General features: G+C 38.8%; 1 protein-coding gene across 3 annotated transcripts in view; it reads left to right on the forward strand.

Annotated features, from left to right (window-relative positions):
- MRPL22 (mitochondrial ribosomal protein L22) overlaps positions 1-25,282 on the forward strand; it is a 34,305-nt gene extending 9,023 nt beyond the window's left edge. For 2 of the 3 annotated variants that reach the window (XM_079918592.1, XM_079918594.1), the window contains 5 exons: positions 12,313-12,448; positions 16,082-16,147; positions 16,949-17,026; positions 18,760-18,829; positions 24,994-25,282. In XM_079918592.1, the coding sequence (XP_079774718.1) occupies positions 12,313-12,448; positions 16,082-16,147; positions 16,949-17,026; positions 18,760-18,829; positions 24,994-25,205 (562 nt within the window). In that variant the 3' untranslated portion in view covers positions 25,206-25,282. Of the gene's footprint in view, positions 1-11,624; positions 11,701-12,312; positions 12,449-16,081; positions 16,148-16,948; positions 17,027-18,759; positions 18,830-24,993 lie in introns of those variants that run through there. The other variant, XM_079918593.1, reaches the window with a different exon arrangement.
- Positions 25,283-25,596: the final 314 nt, after the last annotated feature.

The following is a 25,596-nucleotide window of genomic DNA, read 5'->3' on the forward strand; positions in this document are numbered from 1 at the left end:
GTGCTGGGTCTTAGTTACGGCAGGTGGGCTTCTTAGTTGTGGCTCACCTGCTTCTTAGTTGCGGCCAGCAGGCTCCTTAGTTGCAGCTCGCGGGCTCCTTAGTAGCAGCTTGCCAGCTCCTTAGTTGTGACATGCATGTGGGATCTAGTTCCCTGACCAGGAATTGAACCCCGGCCCCCTGCATTGGGAGCTCAGATTCTTAACTGAGGGAAGTCCCCTGGAAGTTCTCTTTTGATTTTTCAGTTTTCTCAGGGAATAAGCACAATTTTCAGCCGAGACTGAGGATGAGGGAGGAGATATGGGAGGTTTAACTAGCAAGGAAGAGGTATGAAGTTTGTCTACAGGGGCTAGGAGAGTAAATGGACTAGAGAAATACAGTAGGAATGCCAGGCAGCCTTAAGGGCCCGCTTATTCTTATGAATAAGAATGTAAAATTTAGGCATTCAGTCATTATTGCTTTACAGAGTGAGAAAATCTGACTTACTAACCATCCACATGTGTATGGCGTGATAACTGGAACCTTTTGGAACAGAGAGGTCATGCTCCCTAGTCTGCAAAAACTAGCACTGTCATTTTGTTTTTGTGTTTGTTTTAATGCTGCTTTAGCTAATAGTGACTTCCAATTGGGAGCAGTTTTGTCTCTCACCTCCCCCCAGGAGACATTTGGCAACATTTGGAGGCGCTGCAAGATTGTCACAAGGCAGGGGGTGCTGCTGGCATCTAGTAGGTAGAGGTGAGGGATGCCACTAAGCATCCTTATGACAAAGGCACAGGAGAGCCCTCACAACAAAGCGTGTCCTGCTTAAAATGTCAGTAATGCTGAGGTCGAAAAACTCTGAACTTACCATGGTCCATAGTTGCTGGGATTTCACTTTTTTTGTTTGCTAAATTCTTGTTTCCTTGTTTGATTGTCCTTGACTTTCACTAAGTACTAAATTTATACTGAGTTATGAGAATATACATATCACTTCAGCTTTTTATTTTAGATTTTAATGGAGGCAAGAGGGAGGATGTTCTTTTATTCAGCCTCAAGTGTGGGATTAATGTTATCTGAAGTAAATTTGGAACAAAGAACTTTTTACCTTGATGCATCTAATAACATGAGTTTTTTTTTTTTTTTTTAATTGCGGTACGCGGGCCTCTCACTGTTGTGGCCTCTCCCGTTGCGGAGCACACGCTTTGGACGCTCAGGCTCAGCGGCCGTGGCTCACAGGCCCAGCCGCTCTGCGGCATGTGGGATCCTCCCGGACCGGGGGACGAACCCGTGTCCCCTGCATCGGCAGGCAGACTCTCAACCACTGTGCCACCAGGGAAGCCCACATGACTCTTTTTGAATTATGGTTTTCTCAGGGTATATGCCCAGTAGTGGGATTGCTGGGTCGTATGGCAGTTCTATTTTTAGTTTTTTAAGGAACTTCCATACTGTTCTCTATCGTGGCTGTATCAATTTACATTCCCACCAACAGTGCAAGAGGGTTCCTTTTTCTCCACACCCTCTCCAGCATTTATTGTTTGTAGATTTCTTTGGTGATGGGTTAGGCGGATTCTTAACCACTGTGTCACCAGGGAAGTCCCCCAACTTCCTTTTCTTGAATTTGTTTTCTTTAGTGACTCTTCACAGGCTTTCTTACATAAAGTGGTCTCATAAAAGCCTTAAGTTTTGGGAATTCCCGGGCGGTCCAGTGGTTAGGACTCAGTGATTTCACTGCCGTGGCCTGGGTTCAATCCCTGGTCGGGGAGCTAAGATCCTGCAAGACGATTGGCATGGCAAAAAAAAACAAAGCCTTAAATTTTGAACTAGTTTTATTTTCGATTGTACTTTATGAGCTCTTCGTTTCCTGCTTTAACTTAGTGTTATTCCAATAGTTGGCCAGGAGAGGGCGCATGAAACTTTTTGATTTAGTATACTTCTGAATTAAAGACCCCGTTTGTAATCATATTTTACTTTGATTTGATTACAGTTGTTTAGTATTTGGTTGATAATTCATTTTATGAAGCATTTGAGCCCTGAAAGTATTGTAGGCGTTCGGAAAGCTTTGTCATTATTGATTCATAATGTGTTTAATTTATTAGCCATTGTATTTAATTCACTGAATGTGTATTGAGGATTTGAGGAGTACTGAACACTATGCTAGGTATGGGGGATATAGAAGGCATGGGCCTCACCGTCAAGCAGTCTTTCAGACTGTTTAGTATAGTAGTGGTTTCACTGAAGAGTTAAAGAGAAGCCAAGGTATTCATATTTCTGTAATCCTGCTGTCATCCATGAGATGAAAGAAGAATTAAGGTTTGGAGAGACCCTGGAGATGAAGTACGCCAATTCCTCTTCTCATCGATAAAGAAATTGACAAACTTAGTGCACCCACGAATTACAACTTCATAGAAACAAATGATCAAGATTATAAACATGAGAAGAAGGTTTGAAATTGTGTAATACGAAGTTTACACAATTCAAACAGTTCAGACTGTTTATTTTTTTGAGAACAGGAGACATGAACTGTTCAGAGGGCCTAATTTAAAGTTAATACTAGCTACCAGTGTTTATCTTGTGCTAGACTTTGTAGGGTGTTGTATGTTAATTATTTATATACCACCAACAGAATGAAGTAGGTATTCTTCTCATTCTAAAAGTAATAATCTCAAATTTATTGAGCCCTATTATGTGTCAGGTTAAGTATTTTCCTTAAAGTATCTCATTTGAGCTCCTTAAGGAGCCTGTGTGGGAGGCTTCCCTGGTAGTCCAGTGGTTAAGACTGTGCTTCTACTGCAGGGGCGTGGGTTCTATCCCTGGTTGGGGAACTAAGATACCATATACCTTGCGGTGTGACCAAAAAAAAAAAAAGAAGCCTATGAGGTAATTACTATTATTACTCCATTTACTGATGAGAAAACTGAGGTCTAGAAAGTTATGTGAATTCCCCAAGGCCATTCTTCTAGTATTAGAGTTAGGATTTAGACCCAGGTCTAGTTGACTCTGTAGTCTCTGCCCTCATCACCTGGCTTATAGTTTTATTAGAAAATTCTGTCCTCTTACATCCAGGAACTCATTCTTCTGCAGCCACCTTACAGTTCAGGAGTAATACAACTCATTGCTATACGGCTGGCAAGAACAGAGTACTAAGGCAATGGGGGGATTGGTTCTCTTGGAGAAGGGATCTGGTTCACATTGAGGTGACACCTGAGCTGGGACTTAAAACAGGACAAGCGTTTCATTTAGGAGATAATAAGGGAGGAGAAAACAACATGAGCAAAAGTGTAAAGATATGAAAGAATGTGGCTTGTTTAGGGAACAATGAATGTTTGTGTCGTTAGGCTTTAAGGTGAATAAGCTGAGATGACCAGGCTGGTGTTAGATTATGGAAGGCCTTCTGTGTCTTGTTAAGGAGTTTAGACTATATTCTGAGCAGTAGGGAAACACCAGAGTTGTTATTTGGCTATATCCAGATGTAAACAAAAGTAGACAATATGACGAACCCTCATGAACCCATCACCCAACTCCAACAATTATTAACTCATGGTCTATCTTGTTTTCTTGTTTGATCTAGAGCCCCTGCTCTTCCCCATCATATTTTGAAACAAATCCCAGTTAGTATATTATTTCATCCATAAATATTTCACCATGTATCTTATTAAAAAATACCAAATGCCTAGTTAATGTTCAAATTTCCAATGGTTAAATAACTTTTGTACTTTTAAGATTATAGTAGTCCACACTTAAAAAAGTCTTTTTAACATTTCTTATTTCTTGTAAGGTCAGTTTAGTGGTGAGGAACGCTTTTAAGCTTTTGCTTGTCTGGAAGACTCTCTTTCTCCTTCAATTCTGAATAATTTTGCCAGGTAGAGTATTCTTGGTTGGAAGTTTTTTTTCTTTCAGCACTTTGAATGTTTTATGCCCCTCCCTTCTGGCCTGCAGAATTTGTGCTGAAAAATCTGTGGATAGGCTTATGGGGGTTCCCTTGTATGTAACAAGACTTTCTGTTTGGTTTTTTTTGCTGCTTTTAATATTCTTTGTCTAACTTTTGACATTTTAATTATAATGTGTCTTGGTGTGGGTCTCTTTGGGTTCATCTTACTTGGAACTTTCTGGGCTTCCTAGATCTGAATGTCTGTTTCCTTCCTCAAGTTAGGGAAGTTTTTGGCCATTATTTCTTTTTCTCTCTCTTTTTTTTTTTTTTTAAGAGGAGTTTGTTGGTTTTTTAAAAATAGGTCTTTATTAGAGTATAATTGCTTCACAATACTGTGTTAGTTTCTGTTGTACACCAAAGTGAGTCAGCCATATGCTCACATATGTCCCCATATCCCCTCCCTCTTGAGCCTGCCTCCCACCCTCCCTATCCCACCCCTCTAGGTCATCTCAGAGCACTGAGCTGATCTCACTGTGCTTTGCTGCTGCTTCCCACTAGCTATTTTACATTTGGTAGTGTATATATGTCCATGGTACTCTCACTTCGCCCCAGCTTCCCCCTCCCACCCCATGTCCTCAAGTCCATTCTTAAGAGGAGTTTTTATGGTAGAGTAGAGGGATAGTAATTTATTTATTTACTTATTTATTTATTTTGGCCATGAGCGATCTTAGTTCCCTGACCAGGGATCGAACTCTGGCCCACGGCAGTAATAGCCTGGAGTCCCAACCACTGGACCTCCAGGGAATTCCCCAGCCATTATTTCTTCAAGTAAGATTTCTGCCCTTTTCTTTCTCTTTCTGGAAGCCCTATAATGCAAACGTTAGTCTGTGTGATATTGCCCCATAAGTCTCTTAAGCTATAGTCAAATTTTTTCATTCTTTTTCTTTTTGCTGCTCTGCTTGGGTCAGTTCCACTGCCTTTTCTTCAAGTTGACCGATTCTTTCTTCTGCTTTATCCAGTCTGCTGTTGAACACTTCTAGTGTATTTTTCAGTTCAGTTATTATATTCTTAAGCTCTGTGACTTCTGTTTGGTATTTTCTTATATTTTTCATCTCTTTGTTGAAGATTTCGCGGTGTTCATCCATTTGTCTTCCCAGTTCGGTGAGCATCTTTATGACCATTACTTTGAACTCTTTATCAGGTAAATTACTTATCTCTGTTTCATTAAGATATTTTTCTGAGGTTTTATCTTGTTAACTGACTTGGAACATATTCCTCTGTTCCTTTATTTTGCTTGACTCTCTGTGTTGGTTTCTATACAGTAGAAGAAACAACCACTTCTCCCAGTCTTGAACGAGTGGACTCATGTAAGAGATAAAAGTTTTTATTTAGCCCTGCCCCAACTTTTGGTCATCTCTCAAACTTTTGTGCTTGTCCAAGCATCCTGTTATGTTATTAGTAGCTCCCAGTAGTTGAGGATGTGCCAAGAATAGACAGTGTCCCAAAGAGGAGGATTTCAGCACCTAGATTCAGTCGGACTGGAAGCTAGACCCTCAGGCAGCAGCTTTATAAGTATGCAGGTATATTCAGTTCTGGGGGGCCACAAATGTAAGCCCTGCTGGCCCCCAGAGCCACATGATCTGTCCCCTGGGCAGCAGTTGCAAAAATCAGGATACACTGTCCAGATGAGTGTATAAGCTTCTTTTTTGGGAGTTACTGGTGAGCTGGAGCAAGGCAGAGAAGGAGCACCAAGATGGTGTCTCCAGTCTGCATTGTTGAGAGCAGCTCCACAGGCCACCAAACGTGTGCCAGACTTGAGGCCTGCCACTCAGTCGAAAGCTCCAGGACAGGCAGAGTGGCCTCCTCGCAGAACGAATGGGGAGTGTGCCTTGGTCTGCTGTCTGCACAGTCTCCTGAGGATAGTAGCCTGCCAACAGCCATCCCTCCCCAGTTGCCACAGTCCCATGAGACCCCAGAACACAAGCCCCTTTGGCCATCAGGGCCAGGTGATGGGCATCCTCTGGATGTCAGCTGCAGAAACTGCACCAGCCGTGTGTAAAGGATTACAGTCAGCCCCTCTGTATGTTGTTTAATTAGAAGCCTGCCCCCAGGCCACAGTCGTTATGATTAGCTAATAGGCCTCCTTCACAGAAAGACCTCAAAGGTCTGTTGCCTCTTGCTGTGCCCTGGGGGTGGCAGCTGTTTAGGAACTCTTTCTCTGTTGGTTACAGTCCTGGGGGGCCCACAAGCATAAGCCCTACTGGTCACCAGAGTCAGGTGATGTAGAAGTGTCCCCTAGCAGCAGTCATAAAAATCATGGTGCCAAACAGGGTTATGAACTCCTTTCTGGGTGACACCTATTATTACAGTCCCATGTGACCAGGAGCGCAAACTCCCCTGACCTCCAGAGCCAGGCAATAAAGAGTTATCGCCTAGGGACTTCTTCCCTGGTGGGGCAGTGGTTAAGAATCTGCCTGCCAATGCAGGGGACATGGCAAAGGGAGAGGGCAAAGATGGCACCCACTAGTCTCCATCCCCGTACAGTGAGTGTTCCAGCAGGCTCCTAAAGGTGTGTGTAAAATTGGATGCCTGATCCACAGGCTGAGGTGTTTTTTTTTGTTTGTTTGTTGGCTTTGGGCCATGCCACATGGCTTGTGGGATCTTAGTTCCTCGACCAGGGATTGAACCTGGGCCCTCAGCAGTGAGAGTGTGGAGTCCTAACCACTGGACTCCCAGGGAAGTCCCCAGGCTGAGGTTTTTTTTTTTTTTAATATTTATTTATTTATTTGGTTGCACAGGGTCTTAGTTGTGGCAGGCGGGCCCTTTAGTTGCTCCTTGTGGGCTCCTTAGTTGTGGCTCACCAGCTCCTTAGTTGCAGCACGTGGGCTCCTTAGTTGTGGCTGGTGGGCTCCTTAATTGCGGCTCCAGGGCTCCTTAGTTGCGGCTTGCCAGCTCCTTAGTTGTGGCACACGGGTTCCTTAGTTGTGGCATGTGAACTCTTAGTTGCGGCACGCATGTGGGATCTAGTTCCCTGACCAGGTATCGAACCCAGGCCCTTTGCATTGGGAGCGTGGAGTCTTACCCACTGTGCCACCAGGGAAGTCCCCCTAGCCTGAGGCTTTACTGTAAGCAGGTGAGCCTCCTTTACTTCACTTATGGGTGCAATCAGCTGCCTCTGAGCTGGGCATTGGGGCAGGTGAGTTTCTGAGCGTGACTCTTTAAGAGGTGTTTCTCTGATTGTCTCCATCTTGTGGGTCTCAGGCCATGAGCTCAATTGGTTTTCAAAATTAGGTGTTTTGGGGGTTCATCTGAAGTGCGTGTCTTAAAAGTTGCAGTTCCTGATGTGGGGTTGAACCCTTTGTTTCTCAGGGAGAAGCTCTGGGTTTTGAGTTCCCTCCCAGGTGTGGGTTGCCATACTGGGGGTGGGGTTTATGACAGGATTGTGAGCCACCCTTTCCTACCTGCTTTAATGTCGTTTTCTTCTTGTTTGCCTGATATGTAGTTGTCACCCAGCCAGCCTTTAGTTTTTTTTAAAAGGAAGTTGTTCCACATGTAGCTGTAGACTCAGTGTGTCTGTAGGAGGATGTGAGTTCAGGAGATTAAACAATATGCTACTGAATAACCACTGGGTTAAAGAAGAAATAAATACCTTGAGGAAAATGAAAATGGAAATGTAACATAGCAGAATTTATGCAGTGTAGCAAAAGCAGTTCTAAGAGGGAAGTTCACAGCAATAAATGTCTACCTCAAGAAATAAGAAGAGTCTGAAGAAACAGCCTAACTCTATACCTCAAGGAACTAGAAGAAGAAATGAAGTCCAAGGTTAGTAGAAGGAAGGAAATAAAAAGGTTAGAGCAGAAATAAATGAACTAGAGACTAAAAACACAATAGAAAAGATCAAAAAAAAAAAAAAAGAAAAGGTCAATAAAACTAAGAACTGATTCTTTGAAAAGATTAAAAAAAGAGAAGAAACCCCAAACCTGACAAACCTTTAGCTAGACTCAACAAGAAAAAAGAGACAGGACTCTAATAAATAAAATCAAAAATGAAAGAGTGATAGTGTCACTAGTGTGAAAGTGATACCACAGAAATACAAAGGATCTTAAGAGACTACTATAAATAATTATACGCCAACAGATTGGACAACTTAGAAGAAATGGAGAAATTCCTAGAAACATATAAACTACTAAGACTGAATCATGATGAAATAGAAAATCTGAGCAGACTGATTACTAGCAAGGAGATTGAATGAATAATCAAAAGCCATCTAACAAACAAAAGTCCAGGACCAGATGGCTTCCCTGGTGAATTCTACCAAACATTAAAAGAATTAAAATCAATCTTTCTCAAACTCTCCCAAAAGATAGAAGAGGGTAGAATTCTTCAAAACATATTTTATGAGGCTAGCATTTTCCTGATACCAAAACCAGACAAGGGTGCCACACACAAAAAGTTACAGGCAGTATCCCCGATGAGCATGTATGCAAAATCCTCAACAAATTCTTAGCTAACTGAATTCACCAATACATTAAAAGCATCATACATCGTGATCAAGTGGGCTGTATTCCAAAAATGTAAGGATGGTTCAACATCTGCAAACCAGTCAGTGCAATTCACCACGTTAACACAATGAAGGATAAAAATCATATGATCGTCTCAATATTGACATGCAGGGAAAGCATTTGACAAAATTCAACATCCGTTTTTGATAAAAACTCTCAACAAAGCAGGTATTGAATGAACATACCTCAACATAATAAAGGCCATATATGACAAGTCCACAGCTAACATCATACTCAATGGTGAAAGGCTGAAACCATTTCCTCTAAGGTCGACGATGTACACTCTTGCCACTTTTATTCAGCATGGTATTAGAAGTTCTAGCTGCAGAAATTAGACAAGAAAAAGAGATAAAAGGTATCCAGATTGGAAAGGAAGAAGTAAAACTATGACTATTTACAGATGATATGATAAGAAAACCCTAAAGACTCCAAACAACTATTAAAACTAATAAACAAATTCAGTAAAGTTGCAAGATACAAAATCAAACAAAAATCTTTTGTTTCTTTATACTAATAATGAACTATCAGAAAGATAAATTAATCAAACAACCCATTTACAATTGTATTAAAAAGAATAGAATACCTAGAAATAAATTTAACCAAGGAGATGAAAGACTTGTATATTAAAAACTACAAGACATTAATGAAAGAAATTGAAGAAGATAGAAATAAATGCAAAGATATTTTGTGTTCATGGATTGGAAGAATTAATATTGTTAAAATGACCATACCACTCAAAGCAGTCTACAGATTCAGTGCAATTCCTGTCAAAATTTCAATGGCATTTCTCACAGAAATGGAACAGTGTTTTGTTTTGTTTAAATTTTATTTATTTATTTATTTATTTATTGGCTGCGTTGTGTCTTCATTGCCGTGCACGGGCTTCTCATTACAGTGGCTTGTTGCGGGGCACTGGCTCTAGACGCACGGGCTTCAGTATTTGTTGCACACCAGCTCAGTAGTTGTGGCGCACAGGCTTAGTTGCCCTGCAGCATGTGGGATCTTACCAGACCAGGGCTTGAACCCATGTCCCCTGCACTGGCAGGTGGATTCATAACCACTGTGCCACCAGAGAAGCCTGAACAAACAGGCTTAAAAGTTGTGTGGAACCTCCAAAGACCCCAAAAGCCAAAGCAATCTTTTGTGTGTGTGTGTGTGTGTGTGTGTGTGTGTGTGTTACATGGGCCTCTCACTGTTGTGGCCTCTCCCGTTGCGGAGCACAGGCTCCGGATGCGCAGGCCCAGTGGCCGTGGCTCATGGGCCCAACTGCTCCGCGGCATGTGGGATCTTCCCGGACCGGGGCACAAACCCGTGTCCCCTGCACCTGCAGGCGGACTCTCAACCACTGCGCCACCAGGGAAGCCCCGCCAAAGCAATCTTAAAGAAAAACAAAGCTGGAGGCATCATGCTACCTGATTTCAAACTATATTACAAAGGTATAGTAATTAAAACAGTATGATATTGGTATAAAAACAGACACATCGATCAATGCAACAGACTATAGAGCCCAGAAATAATCCCTCACACATGTTGTCAATTAACTTATGACAGTAGAGCAAGAATACATGTTGGGGAAAGGGCAGTCTCTTTAACAGATGGTATTTGGAAAATTGGACAGCCACATGCCAAAGAATGAAATTTGATCCTATCCTACTCCATACTCCAAAATTAACTCAAAATAGGTTAAAGACTTGAATGTAAGACCTGAAACCATAAAACTCCTAGAAGAAAGCAGGCAGTAAGCTCTTTGACATAGGTCTTGGCAATGATTTTTTGAATCTGATACCAAAAGCAAAAGTAAACAAGTAGGACCTAATTAAACTAGAAATCTTCTGCATAGCACAGGAAACCATCAACAAAATGAAAAGGCAGCCTACTGAATGGGAGAAAATAATTGTAAGTCATATATCTGATAAAGGGCTAATGTCCAAAATATACAACAAACTTAGACAACTAAATAGTAAAAAAAACCCCAATCAAATTAAAAAATGAGATGATCTGAATAGCTATTTTGCCAAGAAGACATGCCATTGACCAATAGGTACATGAAAAGATAGTCCATATCATTAATCATCAGAGAAATGCAAATCCAGACCACAATGAGATACCACCTCACACCTGTTAGAATGGCTATTATCAAAAAAATAGGAAATAAGAAGTGTTGGCAGGGATGTGCAGAAAAGGGACTGTTGTGCACTGTTGGTGGGAATGTAAATTGGTGCAGCCACTGTGGAAAACAGTACGGAGGTTCTTCAAAAAACTAAAAATGAACTACCGTGTGATCTAGCAATTCCACTTCTGAATAGAACAAAAACACTAATTTGGAAAGATATATACACACTCACGTCCGTTGCTACATTACAATAGCCAAGGTATGGAAACAACCTAAGCTTCCATCAGTGGATGAGTAGTTAAAGAAATTGTGATATATGTAAATATATAAACACACACACTCACCACACGCAAACATAGAGGAATATTAATCAACCATAAAAAAGAATGAAATCTTGCCATTTGTGACAATAAGGATGGACCTTGAGGGTATTATGTTAAGTGAAATAAGTCAGGCAGAGAAAGACTAATAGCATTTGATATTTCTTATATGTGGAATCTAAAAATCAAAACAAAACAAAAACCAAACCAGCCTCATAGGTACGGAGAACAGATTGGTGATTGCAAGAGGCAGCGGGTTGAGGGTGAGAGAAATGGGTGAATTGGGGTTTTTTGTTTATTTGTTTTGTTTGTTTTTTTGTTTAAATACATTGAATAAAAATTTTTTAAAAAGTCCACCCATTAACTGACTTTTTTCTTAATTCTCGTAATCTGTAGGTTCTTTATTCAGCTCTTTTTTTTTCTCCTTGTAATTTATTTGTTGAAGAAAATGGGCTGTTCGTCTTGTAGAGTTTTGTACAGCTTGGATTTTGCTGAGTGCATCCCCTTTGTGTTGTTTAACAGGTTTCCCTGTCTCTGTATTTTCTGCATTGAATCTAGAGGCTTGATTAATTCGAGTTTGTTTTTGCAGAAAGACTACTTCATGGATGGTGGGTGGTGTCTTTTTACATCAGGAGGCGAATGAAGCCACCTTTATGCATTAATTTCTTAGGGATTAGAAAGTGATGTTTTTGTCTTGATTATTCAACAAAGTTGAGGAATTCCACAGATCATGTCAGAGATCCTCTGTGCCTTTAAATCTATTTTAGGACTGAGATGACTTACAGTAGAGAATCAATAGTCGTTGACCACCATAAAAAGGAATGAAATTCTGCCATTCGCAACATCGTGGATGGACTTGGGTTGGTATTCTGCTTAGTGAAATAAGTCAGATGGAGAAAGATAAATACTGTATGATATCACTTATATGTAGAATCTGAAGTATAAAATAAACTAGTGTATATAAACAAAAAGAAACAGAAATGTAGAGAACAAGGTGATGATTACCAGTGGGAAGAGGGAAGGGGTGAGAGGCAGAACGGGTAGGAGGTTAAGAGGTACAAGCTACTATGTATAAAATACATAAGCTCCAAGGATATACTGTACAACACAGGGAACAAAGCCAAACTTTTATAATAACTGTAAATGGAATGTAACCTTTAAAAATTGTGACTCGCTGTGCTGTACACCTGAAACTTACGTAATGTTGTACACCAGCTATACCTCAATTAAAATCTTGTGTTAATAACTGTTTATTATTTGACTTACATGAGTTACTGACTTTTCACTCTTCTTAGTCTTCAGTAAACTACTAGCTCTTTGTGGTATTTTATGTAATCTCGATTCTTTGTTAACAAATATGTCTAGAATGTTTCCACTTGTGATCCTTAAATAGTTGCCATCAAAATGGAGCTGATGTGGTTCAGAAGATAGATAAGCTTTGGAAAAGATTCTAAATGTCTGTTGCTTTACAGGCATTTTTCATCTCACAGCGTTTTACCCCAATCACATATTCACACAAGTGCTTCTCTCGAAATATCTCGAAAATGGGAGAAGAAGAATAAAATTGTTTATCCTCCACAACTGCCTGGAGAACCTCGGAGACCAGCTGTAAGTTTGTGGGTAGAACTAATCTCTTGATTTTGATAAAGCACTCTTGCTCTTGTGTGGCTAGCAGTGATTTATTATTCCATGTTAAGAAAAGAAAAAAATTATACAGGAATCTTTTAATTGGTACAGAAAATGTTCTAGATTTATCTTTTTTGTAGTTAAAATGATTGTCTTTGTTTTACTTATTTGCCTTGACTTAACTTCCTGGATAGGAGCCTTAACTCTAAAACTGAGCTAATAGCTTGAGACGTTTCAACTGAATTTTGACTCCAAGAGGCTTGATAATGGAGCACGAGGGGTTGGTAAGAATGGCTTTAGCCGTTGGCCAATATTTAAATCATATGTATGATTTTCCAATGTTTTATACTTGAGTATAGACACACTTGGTTGTGAGGTTTTTCTTCCTTTTTTTTTTGTAATTTACAAAACTTTGAACCTAAGGTTTGAATTTAATCATTGGATTCCTTCCAGAGATACCTTATTCCTTCCAGACTTTAACTTATCTTTAGTTGCTCAGAATCCTTTTGCCCTTTCCAAATTGCTAGACATTGCTCTAGTCTGAAATAAAAGACAAATTTCTAGCTTAATATGAATTTTCTGTGGGATACATACACATCTCTTAAAAAGTTTAAGTAAGTAATAATAGCATGAACAAGGTGGGAACATTTGAATCCTTGAGAAAATGAACTGTGATAAGTACTTTAGAAATAGAATTACTGTGTTAATTATAAATCATTCAGTTTAGCAAACATCTTTTAAGGTCCTTTGGGATTTAAGGCTACTGGATAATCAATATAATCTAAGTAATGTCATTTGCTTAGTTTTTATATGAACTTGACAGCATGCATTTTATTAAAATTCAGTTGCTATCTAGATATTAGTCTGAATTAATACAGTTTTATGTTTTTTTTTTTCTCATTTAGGGGAGTTTATTTATTCATTTAAAGACCTCCTACCTGATTGGGAACTAAGAAGAAAAAGAGATCTTAATAGCTTAAACAAATGAGTTGTTAACTTTCATATTTTATTGTGCCATCAGAGCTTAAAAGTTTGATTTGTCATAGAATCTGTGCTATTAAGCATTGACTCCATTTTGTAATTAACCAAAATTTACACATTTGTACAACTATCATAAATAAAATATTTTCTAGGGACTTCCCTGGTGGCACAGTGGTTAAGAATCTGCCTGCCAATGCAGGGGAGATGGGTTCAAGCCCTGGTCTGGGAAGATCCCCCATGCCGTGGTGGAACTAATCCCATGTGCCACAACTACTGAGCCCGTGCGCCTAGAGCCTGTGCTCTGCAACAAGAGAAGCCACCGCTATGAGAAGCCCGTGCGCCGCAACTAGAGAAAGCCCACGCAGAGCAACAAAGACCCAATGCAACCAAAAATAAAGTAAAAATTAAAAAAAAAATATATTTTCTATAATGAGCTTTCTTTACTTCTTACTTGAGCTCTCTGGACTTGGCTTTAACTGGAAATAAAGAAATCATAATAGTATTTGTCAGGTCCAGAATCTAAAGGGAAATTTTGTATTTTGTAAGTACCAATCTTTTTGGATGTTAAACACACTTCAGGATACATCCTAAATAGCAAAATTCAAATAGTTAACAGTAGATTATCTACCTAACTCTAGCAAATGAAGAACAGTGTCAGTTAAATCATTTGTTATATATTGTAATTTACTGAAACTATTTTGGTTAACTTTTGCATAATATATACTTCTATAAGTGCCTGTGTGAAGACGTTTGGTTAGATTTTATATAGGCACTTTGGAGAAACCTCATTTAGTTCTCTATTTTGCACAGATTTTGTTTGAGGGAGTAATCCTTTTCTGGGACAAATTAAGACTTTTGGAAAATACCTTAACATTTTCTGATTTTAAATAGTATTTAGTAAATTGATTTTGGTGTAACAGTTATACCTGTTATGCCTAAATTATTAATGCTGTTTATAAACACCTTGCTTATTAACAGGGAATAATTTCCTCACCTAGCCACATAGTTGATACACTGTGCCATTATTTGCAGTGTCCCTTAGGCTTTCCAATCCGCTACCTGCAAACATTTTAAAAATTTGTTTTATCTCTTGTTTAGAAGAAGGCCAGATAATATTTACTATTCTATCTCATTCTGATCTTCAGAATTTGGAATATGTAGTTAAATAATAGTAGATGGGGCACTGAGTAAAATCCTAAGGCATTTGTAAACTTCTAGCAGGAGTCAGATGTTAGAAAGTTTTGAGGTTCCTCTGCTTTTATTTGCCTTGAAAAATGTTTTCTAATTTTTTTTTAAGTGGCATTATGGTATAATAGTAGGAAGAATGTGGGTTTTAGAGTCATGAGGGGAACTTTAAAGATACACCTGCCAGACATTGTATTAAGCCCTTCACATACTTCCCTGTGTGGCACTAGCTTACAAACTTTGCTATCTTGCACAAGTCACTTGATTTCTCTGATTTTCATTTTGTAAAAGGTTTATAAAGTGTTTTTTCTCCCAACTCATAGAGTTAGATGATATGAATTATGAAAAGTGCTTTGTGAACTATAAATTGTTTAACGGATGATTGATTTAAAAATTCAGTAGGATATACCTACCACTATAAATAGAAGACAATAAAAGCTAACGTTTAGTAAGATCTTACCATGTGCTAGACACTGTAAAGTACTTACTTTATATAGGTAACTTTATTTAATCCTTATTATAGTTTTATGTGTTAGGTACTATTATCTTCATTTTAAAGAACAAGAAACTTAAGCAGAGAGAAGTTAAGTAGCTGGTAAATGGTAGAGCTGGGATTCAAACCGAGGTAGTCTGATTCTAGAACCTGCTCTTGACTGAACACTTACAATATTGGTTTTCTTATGAAAATAGTTACTTTATCCATTTTGCCATTGTTCTCCTCACTAACAAGAAACCTTTTTGTACCTTTTCTTTTGTTCTTTTAGCCAGCTAAATGTTTTCAAAATACTTTAGTTTAAGTCTTTTACTATTCCTCTGTATAGCAGCATTGCAAACTTTGTCACAAACTAGCCATTTTACAGTTTGTTTTTCCCTTAGTAATCTTTATAACATAGTGAGAATTTGGAAAAGTATAACTTTGTATAGGGAAAAAGCGTCCCCAAATTTTTTTTTTAAAAAATAAATAAATTTATTTATTTATTTTTGGCTACCTTGGGTCTTCGTTGCTGCACGTGGGCTTTCTCTAGTTGCAGTGAGTGGGGGCTACTCTTCGATGTGGTGCGCAGGCTTCTTGTTGCAGTGGCTTCTCTTGTTGCAGAGCATGGGCTCTAGGCTCATGGGCTTCTCATTGCAGTGGCTTCTCTTGTTGCAGAGCACGGGCTCTAGGTGTACGGGTTTCAGTAGTTGTGGCACACGGGCTCAATAGTTGTGGCTCGCGGGCTTAGTTGCTCTGTGGCATGTGGGATCTTCCTGGACCGGGGCTCGAACCCGTGTCCCCTGCATTGGCAGGCGGATTCTTAACCACTGCACCACAGGGAAGTCTTCCAAATTCTTAATAATGTTTTTATTTCTTATGGCAGCATTTCATTAAGCACAGAAAGTAAAAACTTTATTAACAGTGTTTTACTGTCATTTTGATAAAATTGCTTAATTTTTTTTCCTGTTTGTAAGGAAATCTACCATTGTCGAAGACAAATAAAGTACAGCAAAGACAAGATGTGGTATTTGGCAAAATTGGTAAGCTAAAATGACTATTACCGTATAATATATAGGGAAAGAAGCTACAAATTTTACCCCAGGATTTGAAAAAAGCAAAAAAACTTGCCCTGTTTTTTCCAAAAAGTGAGGAATATAATTACATTTTTAGACATTTCATAGGTAATCCAAAAGTGATAGTTCAGAGATTGGTGATTTTGCTTAATTTTTACCTCCTGACAAACTAAATCATGTTGGATATATAGACACTTTAGAAGAAAGGCATCAAGAACCTGGCTATAGTTAGAGAATCCAGGAAGTAAACTTACGTATCTGTAAAAGTTGATTCAACCTATTTCAAAACTGTTGCCTTTGTAAGTTTTTTACCTCGAAAATGAAATTTATATATGAGAGAAGACAAAAGCAGCAAATACACATGTAATACATTTCTTCAATAAGAGAAGGAGATGCCTTTAGTGCCTACTGTGATCCTTGCCAACCTGTGACCTTTCTCTGTCACGTCCGCTTTCTTTTATTATTATTGAAACCATTATAATCCAGGTTTAGTGGTTAAAAATTTTAAGTTTGATTTTGACCTACAGAGGGTGGTGGCATCCCTTCTCAAACTTGTTTTCTTCTCTTTTGCCTGCATTTAGTTAGCTATTTTTATTAATGAAAAAGGTTTTTCCCCACTTTTATTGAGATGTAATTAACATGTAACTAGTTAGCTAATTTTAGAAGTTATTTGGATTATGTAAGACTTTTACTTTTCACTGAAAAGGGAATGCTGACTTTGTAAACTAATTTGTTTATTTTCTCTTGTCTGTTACCCTTTAATTCTAGATACGAGGAATGTCCATTGACCAGGCTCTGGCTCAGTTGGAATTCAGTGACAAAAAAGGGGCCCAGATAATTAAAGAGGTAAACTAAGATTGGTGGGGAGGGAGCGAATAGTTGGCTTGCAGGTGTTAGTAAGCTTTGCCTAAATCCTGAATTCGCTAGTGTAAATGCATAGTTTATATAATGCAGATTGAGGGGACTCCGTTTTATTAATGTCCTTATACCTTAGGAATGTTCTGTGCTTTAAGTATTTTTTTTTCCTTAGATGCTTTTATTTGCACCAGATAGTGATTTATGTTTTATGATCTGTCTGTGAAGTGAGGTGATACATCTTATTTTTAATGATTGGGGGCTTGATAAACTTTTTAAAAGATTTTTTTTTTTGTAAGTTCCACAACTGAGAGCTTGGGATTTTATAACTAGTTGAGTGGAAAGAGCACTGTACTGGGACTCAGGGGAGTTGGAGTCTTATCTTTTCTCTGATAGTTTCTGTTGTGATTTTGGGCAAGACACTTGCCTGGTTCCATTTTTCTCACTTGTAAACTAGGTGGGGTTGGATTGGATGATCTCTAAAGACACTTCTAGCTCTAAATGTAGCTGATTCACTAGGTGCACATGACTGTTGATATTTGTGCTGACTCATTCTAGGCACATGAGTGTTTTTGTTTCAAAAAGCTGAGTTGAGGACATCTGGGGATATTAGCATTATTTCCTATAGTTCAGTTAATTTTCATATGAAGTCGTATCTTTTAGTGGGTGAATATTTAAGGTGGTTGGATTCAGACTTCTAAGAGGCTCTATTGTAATGCTTGTATTTATTTCCATTCAGAATGCAGTTACTAATTATCTGTTGTGTACCCAGCTTTGTACTACATTCTTCATCTTTAAAGGAGGGAAAGATCTGATTTCTGTTATTTCTGACAACAGTTGTCCTATTTTAAAAAATGTGTTCTGGAGGAAGTTAATTCAAAATATCCTTGGAGTATAAATTTAATAATTCTTTTTTAAAAAAATTTATTTATTTATTTATCTTTGGCTGCACTGGGTCTTCCTTTCTGTGCACTGGCTTTCTCTAGTTGCAGTGAGAGGGGGCTACTCTTTGTTGCGGTGCATGGGCTTCTCATCGTGGTGGCTTCTCTTGTTGTGGAGCATGGGCTCTGGGCGCATGGGCTTCAGGAGTTGTGGCACACGGGCTCAGTAGTTGTGGCTCGTGGGCTCTAGAGCTCAGGCTCAGTAGTTGTGGCCCACGGGCTTCGTTGCTTCGCGGCATATGGGATCGTCCCAGACCAGGGCTCGAACCTGTGTCCCCTGCATTGGCAGGCGGATTCCCAACCACTGCACCACCAGGGAATTCCCAAATTTAATAATTCTTAAAGGAAATTTTCAAGTATGATTTTCTCTACTTGTCTGATGTTGTTAATGGTTATTTTGGATCTAAAGTTTAAGAATTTTCAATAAGATTTAGCCCTTGAGCTTCTTGAACTTGACAAGTCTATGAATCAAAGCCATAATGCCCATTACCAAGGGTACTGCTGCAAGTGTTGTTATCTCCTCCTTTACAGCTTACACATTCCATTTAAAACTTAGCAGGACCTGGACTGTGTTCTTTGCATTTGCAATTCTTGTCTGAGGAAGGAAAGCTCACTGTATCCCTTTTCCTTAGTACTGTTATAATTTGATATTCTCTTTTTAAAACTGACTGCAATAGGAAGGCATGTGATTAGCAGTCATAGAGATAACAATAAGAAATGAGAAATTTAATTCTGTTTTAGTTCAGGTCAGCCATATGAATGCCTTTCTTTTCCTTATTTAAGGTTCTCTTAGAAGCACAAGATATGGCAGTGAGAGACCACAATGTGGAATTCAGATCCAATTTATATATAGGTAAGATCTTTAATATTCTTAGCTTTGGAAAATGGCTTCCAACAGTGATGCCAAATTCTTCATCTAATAACAGTCTTTGATATCTAAATACTTTGGACTGTGTTTGCTAGTGAAAATTGCTGGTAATAACTTATTCTTCAGCCTTCAGCATGCTAATGTTAGTCAGTTGTAAATGGTCCTAACTTTACTGCTTTATTGTTACCTGTTCCGTAATGAGACTGAGATCATGAAACCTATTGCTGATAATTATTAAATAATGGATATCAAGATGATATATAGAGTGGTCCGTTAATCATAATGAAACTATGGAAGAATGTAACTGATTTTTTAAAAAATGAATTCTTTGTCAACCCAAAGGAGATGTATAAAGGATCACAGGTGGACTTAAAAAAATCTTTATTTATAATGTGCCAAGCCAGGTGCCTAATCCCTAAAGGTATCCTATAAGTTAGTCTTCCATTTACCAGAATGGAAAATCTGTTGAACTCTAAAAGCCAAGGGGGCCTTCGAAGGCTCAGATGACCCAGATGTGTTGGTTCCCCTTTGTTATTACATCCTGAAGCATTACCTCAGCTTTGTATGCTTGTTCCACATCACATTAAATTAATGTGTGGGAATATGTTTTGGGAAGCCTGGTACACTGTACAAATGTAAGGGATTTTTTGGTAGCATACCTTCATACTGCTCCTTTTTTAGAAAGAGATCAATGGTTATTATAAAGCTCTCCCCCCGCTCCCCTAACACCACAGTAAAGTAGAGCAGTGGCTGGAGTTACTGCAGCAATTACTGCTAACCTCAGCAGTTTTGTAATCAAACAGAGATGTTGATGTCAAAGCAAAATTTTCTCAATCTGCCAAACCTGCATATGAGAAGGACTGTTTTACCTAAAGCTATTTTAAACTCAAAATATGGGAACTGCTGCTCTCCAAATGGAGGGTAAAAGGCTGAATCATTCTGGGGGAAGTTAGCTGTGCCTTATAGTTTTTCAAAAATTAGAATTTTAAAAAAAACATCTAAATTGCACTTTGTCATATAACCTCTGCTCTACTGGAGATATTTATTCTGATTTAGTTAGTACCTTACCTCAACTCACCTGGAATTGATGCTGGCAACCACACCTACTTCTGAAATTCAAATGAGTTATGATTTTCAACTGAAATATCTTATTTTAAAGCTGAATCTTGTATAACTAATTACATTCTTATACAGAGGGGAATCAAATGGCAACTCAGAAGATGCAGTCCACAGTAATTAATCATAAGCATTTTTTTCTGGAAGCAGCATGAATAAATAATGCTGGAAGGACCCAGAATCATTGGAAGAGGTGAAATAAAGAGCAAGACCGTTTGCTTAAAACCTCTTGGTGACCTTTCCTGCTCCATGACTGAATATGAAATCAAATTTATTTAATTTTGTTCAACTTTATAGGAATATTGGCTTCTTAGCTGATAGGCAACATTTCATAATGGAAATCAGATGCAAGTGAAATGGGATTTGTGTTAAATATGTTTCAACAGTTGTAGTACTGTTGAGAGAGAGGGTGAGGAGCTTAATCCTGTCTTCCCAAATGAAGGAGCAAAGTCCAATGTTGCCTTTAAGCAAGAATCAACTTAACCAGTCCCATGTGAATGGTCCTTTAATGCATTGGTCTCTTCAGGCACATTTCTGCTGAAAAACCTCTGCCCTTCCTACACCTTCCTTTCATGTAGTCCTGGGTCAAAATCTCTTTTCTTAAGTAGGGCTAATAACTTTGGATTTGTCTTATGATTTTAAAAACTCATTTGCTAAGTATTTTGTTGCCTAATTCCATTATGAAGGAAAAAGAGATGAGTACCCACAGGAAGATGAAGTATCTGACCACAACACATCAGGCATTTTATCCCTGTATTTGCTAAACTTCCCTGATAAGAATCGTCTGAGGTTCTTATTAAAGATACAGATTCCCAGGCCTCACCACAGACTTACTGAATCTGAAACCCCAGGGGAGAGGCCTGGGTAAGTTCTATTCATTCTTACCTATAAAATCTGGGAAATGGATTTATCTTCTTACAGTCTTTGAAAAGGCCTAGACATTTTATTCCGTAGACTTCTTTTAGAGCTTTGAAAGACTAGTTACTTGTTGGCTACTGTTTCGGCTCAGCAATAGCTCTTTCAGTCCCCTGAAATAAGTAAGTACTGGCATTTTAAGGGACTTGCTTTTTTGGTAGCATATGTTCTCATTATGTGGTAATTCCCTCAAATGCTTGTCATCAGTCTAAAGCTAATACCTGGTGTTGCATGACCACAGACTTTGAAAGTTCATTTCCTTTTCAGACTTACAATGATGACTAATGACACTGTGAACAGGCCTTAACAAGTGGACATGGACTAATAAAATGTCACTGCTTCATGATTCATGACATCTATAGTAGTTCACTTCAGGGAAAGTGAACGACTGACTTTGTAAATCAGTTTTCTGGGCTAAGAATGATGAAGGAGAAAGGGGGAGAGTTTCTAAAGTTAAGTCAAGATTCGTATTTACCTAAATACAAGTAATAGGAAATATTGACAATATTTTAAATATGGTACCTGCTGGGCATTATCTTTAGAAGAGCATTATCTTGGGCATTATCTTTAGAAGGTTGTTTCCACTTTTGAGATGTCTTTATGTTTTTTCTTTCTTTCAAAAAGTATTTGAGTGCCTTCAGTGAGTATACCACACACACAGTTAGGTGATGGTATATCTTTTATAGCAATTTAAAACATTTAGCACAAGTAGTTTTGTTCTTTGACAGTAATAGCCCTTTGGAAGAATACATAAATTGTTCTCCCTAGTTGGAACAAAACCACGTACACTATTAGTATTGTATGTACTTGGAAAACTTTGAAATTTATTTTAGAATTTGAGCAAATTTACCAGAGACATCTGTATTGAAAAAATGATATTAATTAGCAGAAGATGTATTTCAAAATCATTTCTGTTCCTTATGGGGCATGAACTTTGGGGACAATACAAGAGGAGTGTAAGTTTTGTTGAGGAAGTAACTTTTACAGGTGAAATATGAACACGTACACAAGGTAGCGTATGGTTTGGGACAAAAAAGAGTAACAGGTAAATGGTATTGTTGGAATAGAGAAGAGGAGGTCAGTATAGGTTAAAATAGTCATGGAGATTTTCTAGACAATTTTAGCTTTTAAAGATACGCTTTTGGGGATCTGAAGGAGTGTCCAAGAGGAAAAATTTTCAAAGTGAGGTAACCACTTAAGCAAAGGCACATAGGTTGGGATGAGCAGTAAGTGTGTGGTACAGTGAGTAGAACAGTGCAGAGGAAGTAGAGGCTTGCCTTAGAGGAGATGAAATTGAAAAGGTGAACATGGCCTAGATTTCAGAGGGCTGAACATGGCAAGCTGTGGCATTTGGTTAAAACAGTATTGACGAGGAACCACAGGAGGTTTTTGGGTAAGAGATTTATGTTATTAAGGCAGTGTTTTAAGACTATTAACTCTAAGCATTGGTTTTGAAATTGTGCTCTGAGGCCTCCAGGGGTGGGGCCTGGGTCAAGCAGAAAGGCTTCTTGGTCACTGCTGTATCCTTAGAGCCCAGGATGGTGCTTCACACCCAGCAGGAACTTGGAATTTCTATATGTTGGGTGAATGAATGGCAGCAGTTTTGGATCTACTCTCACCCGTGTTTCATTCTTAACAGATTCACGTGGAAGTAGGCATCTACGTATTGTTTCATTTAATTGAAATGGTTCCGTACTAAAGCAGTTTGAAACGACTCCACGCTTCCAATTCAGGGGCCACGGGTTCGATCCCTGGTCAGGGAACTAAGATCCTGCATGCTGTGTGGTGCGGCCAAAAAAAAAAAAAAAAAACAATTTGGAATTTATACTCTAAGCCCTGATTTCATTCAGATGTCCGAGTGGCTGTGTTGGGTATTCCCATTCCAGAGTGTTAAAGAACCCTGGTGTTTCAGAAGAATTAATGTTTTTGTTTTGACATAAAAAAGGGATGGCATTATTTGCATAAAGGTAAGCAGATGATATTTTATGGATTAAGGAGGAAATCATAACTGGCATTTAGCAGGTATTGAGTGTCTTCTCTTCTGTATTTTGGGAGAGATGGAAGGAAAATGGTAGTTAACGTAGACCCTCATAGGGTTGATCATTGTGTTTTGATAGATTATGTAGTCCTGCACAGTTAGCTAATTTTGATACTTCCTTCACTGGAGTAGTATTCCTTATTCTCAGGGTATTTGGAAACTGGTGCTCAAGTTGGGTAGAGTAGCAGTTTTGGATAAAATTAGCTACCATGTTTGTAAAATCTTTTAAGAAGTTTCTACACTCTTCCCAATGTCACTGTTTTTGTTTGTAGGATTCCTCCTGACAAGTGGATTCAGGGCACCTGGTAGTACTGTATTATAAAGTGATTTGTGTAATGCTGCTTTTTCTTTGGAAAAATTAAATTTTTTTTAAATTGAGGTATAATTGATGTATAACATTATATTACTTTCAGGTGTACAACTGAATGGTTCAGTATTGCAAAGTGATTACAAGTCTAGTTAACATCTGTCACCATACATAGTTACAGAATTTTTTTTCTTGTGATGAGAACTTTTAAGATCTATTGTCTTAACAACTTTTAAATATGCAATACGGTATTATTGACTATAGTCACCGTGCTGTACATTACATCCCCATGGCTTATTTATTTTATCACTGGAAGTTTGTACCTTTTGACTCCCTTCACCCATTTCAGCCACCTGCCCCCCACCCCCATCTTTGGAAATTCTTAAATTCATTTCTTTAGTGCCAGTAGATGAAGTTGATAAAAGGGTGGTAGTTCTCTCCTTATCTCACTGAGACCCTAGGCAGTTTTCTTAATCACTTTCATCCTTAGCTTTCTCTTTGGCAAAGCTAGGGTGCTTCTGCTGAAACCATTTCATGAGAGGTTTGTAGTTAGAGGGTTGTGGAGCACATACTTTGATATGGTCCCTGCAATATAAAGTTCTGTCACAGTAAAAGAATGGTGAGTATTGAAGTGAATTAATTTGCTACATATGCTATAGATTTTGCCTTTTTAAAAGGCTTATTAAATTAACTAAAAACGTAAGACTAAGTAAATTCAGAAGGTGGTAGAAGGTAATTACTACCCTGATTTACTGTGGGTGAACAGGTGAACAGATTTCTTCTTGTGCTGTTTAAGAGGTTTCTTCAAATTTTGCAGGGTCAAACTTTGACATGTTGAATGGGAGAGGGGAGATGAGGGGACAGATGTGATACAGGAGTTCCTAAACCTCGCTGTGAATCAGAATTGCTTGGGGTGTGGGGGAGTGTTGTTTGCTCAGGATTTAATTTTCAAAGCCCACTCCAAATATAGAGTATCTAGAGATGGGATCTCAGCATCAGCATTTTAAATATGTTCCCTAAGTTAGTTTGATGTAGTAGCCTGAGGACAGCATTTGGGAATCATTGGTTCCAAAGGAACAGTTAGAATATAATACAGTTAGAATAAAATCAGGACGTCATCCCTCAGCCTCCAGGGCTCTGTGTAATCTTGCCTTCATTTCTGATCTCGTCCCCTTGTTTGTATCACTCTTTCCCTTGCTTACTATGCTTCAGCAGGTTCTGTTCCTGAACCAAGCCAAGCATGTTCCTACCATTGGGCCTTTGCACTTGCTGTTCCCTCTTCTTGGAACACCTTGCCCCTAGATATTTGCATGAATGATTCATTCTGGTCTTGGATCAAATGTCTCTTCCTCAAGGATGCCTCCAGTCTCAAGTTGACACCCTCCAGTCTTGACACCCTCCAGTCTCAAGTTGCCTCCCAGCACCCAATCAGTCTCTGTCACATCACTGTTTTCTTTATTCGTAGCACTTGTCACTAACTAAAATGATCATGTTTATTTTCTCTCTTTCTCCTCTAGAGTCTGCACTGCACAGAGCCAGGGCCCTTGCTATTCTTGTTCACTCCTATTTCTGCAGCACCTGGAGTAGAGCCTGGTCCTTAGTAAGGAAGGACTCAGGAGATACTTGTCTTGAGACAAACCTGCTGTAGCCAGCCTGTGAGCTCATGTAGTCTTAGAATCCAGTTGAGGAAAGGGCAGAAATTGCTCAGCTGATCAAGCTGTAATCTTGTGGATACAGTTGTTTCCTATAATTTTCTTTTTCTTCTCTGTCTAGCTCAGTCCACCTCAGGGCGAGGCCAGTACCTGAAACGCATCCGATACCACGGCAGAGGTCGCTTTGGGATTATGGAGAAGGTTTTTTGCCATTATTTTGTGAAGTTGGTGGAAGGCCCTCCACCTCCACCTGAGGCACCAAAGACAGCAGTCGCCCACGCCAAAGAGTATATCCAGGAGCTTCGCAACCGGACCATCATTCACACTCTATGATGGGGGTATTAAGACTCCACAGTGTATATATTTTACCATTCATTTCCTAAAACCAACAAAAATTAAAGACAGATGCTTTTTATGATTTGTCATTGAATTATTGAAATATGAAGTACAACTGCTAGTTTTACATGAATATTTATAAAGCTCTGCCCATCTCTCTTGAGCCTCTGGGTATATTTTATGTATTTGCAACTAAGAAGGAGAAATCAGCTTTAAACATAGTGACAGACTATGTAATTCAGAAGGCTTTTTTGAGTGATGTTTGAAGGCAATGTTAGCTTTCTAGCTTGTGCCCTGCAGGTGGTACCTTTGATACTGGACTTGAGTAGAAAGTTACAGGATAAGAAAACTTGTCCTTACTATTTCACTTGATTTTTCTCCTGGAACT

The sequence above is a fragment of the Stenella coeruleoalba genome, assembly GCF_951394435.1.
Source record: "Stenella coeruleoalba genome assembly, chromosome: 3".
Classification (NCBI taxonomy): Eukaryota; Metazoa; Chordata; class Mammalia; order Artiodactyla; family Delphinidae; genus Stenella; species Stenella coeruleoalba.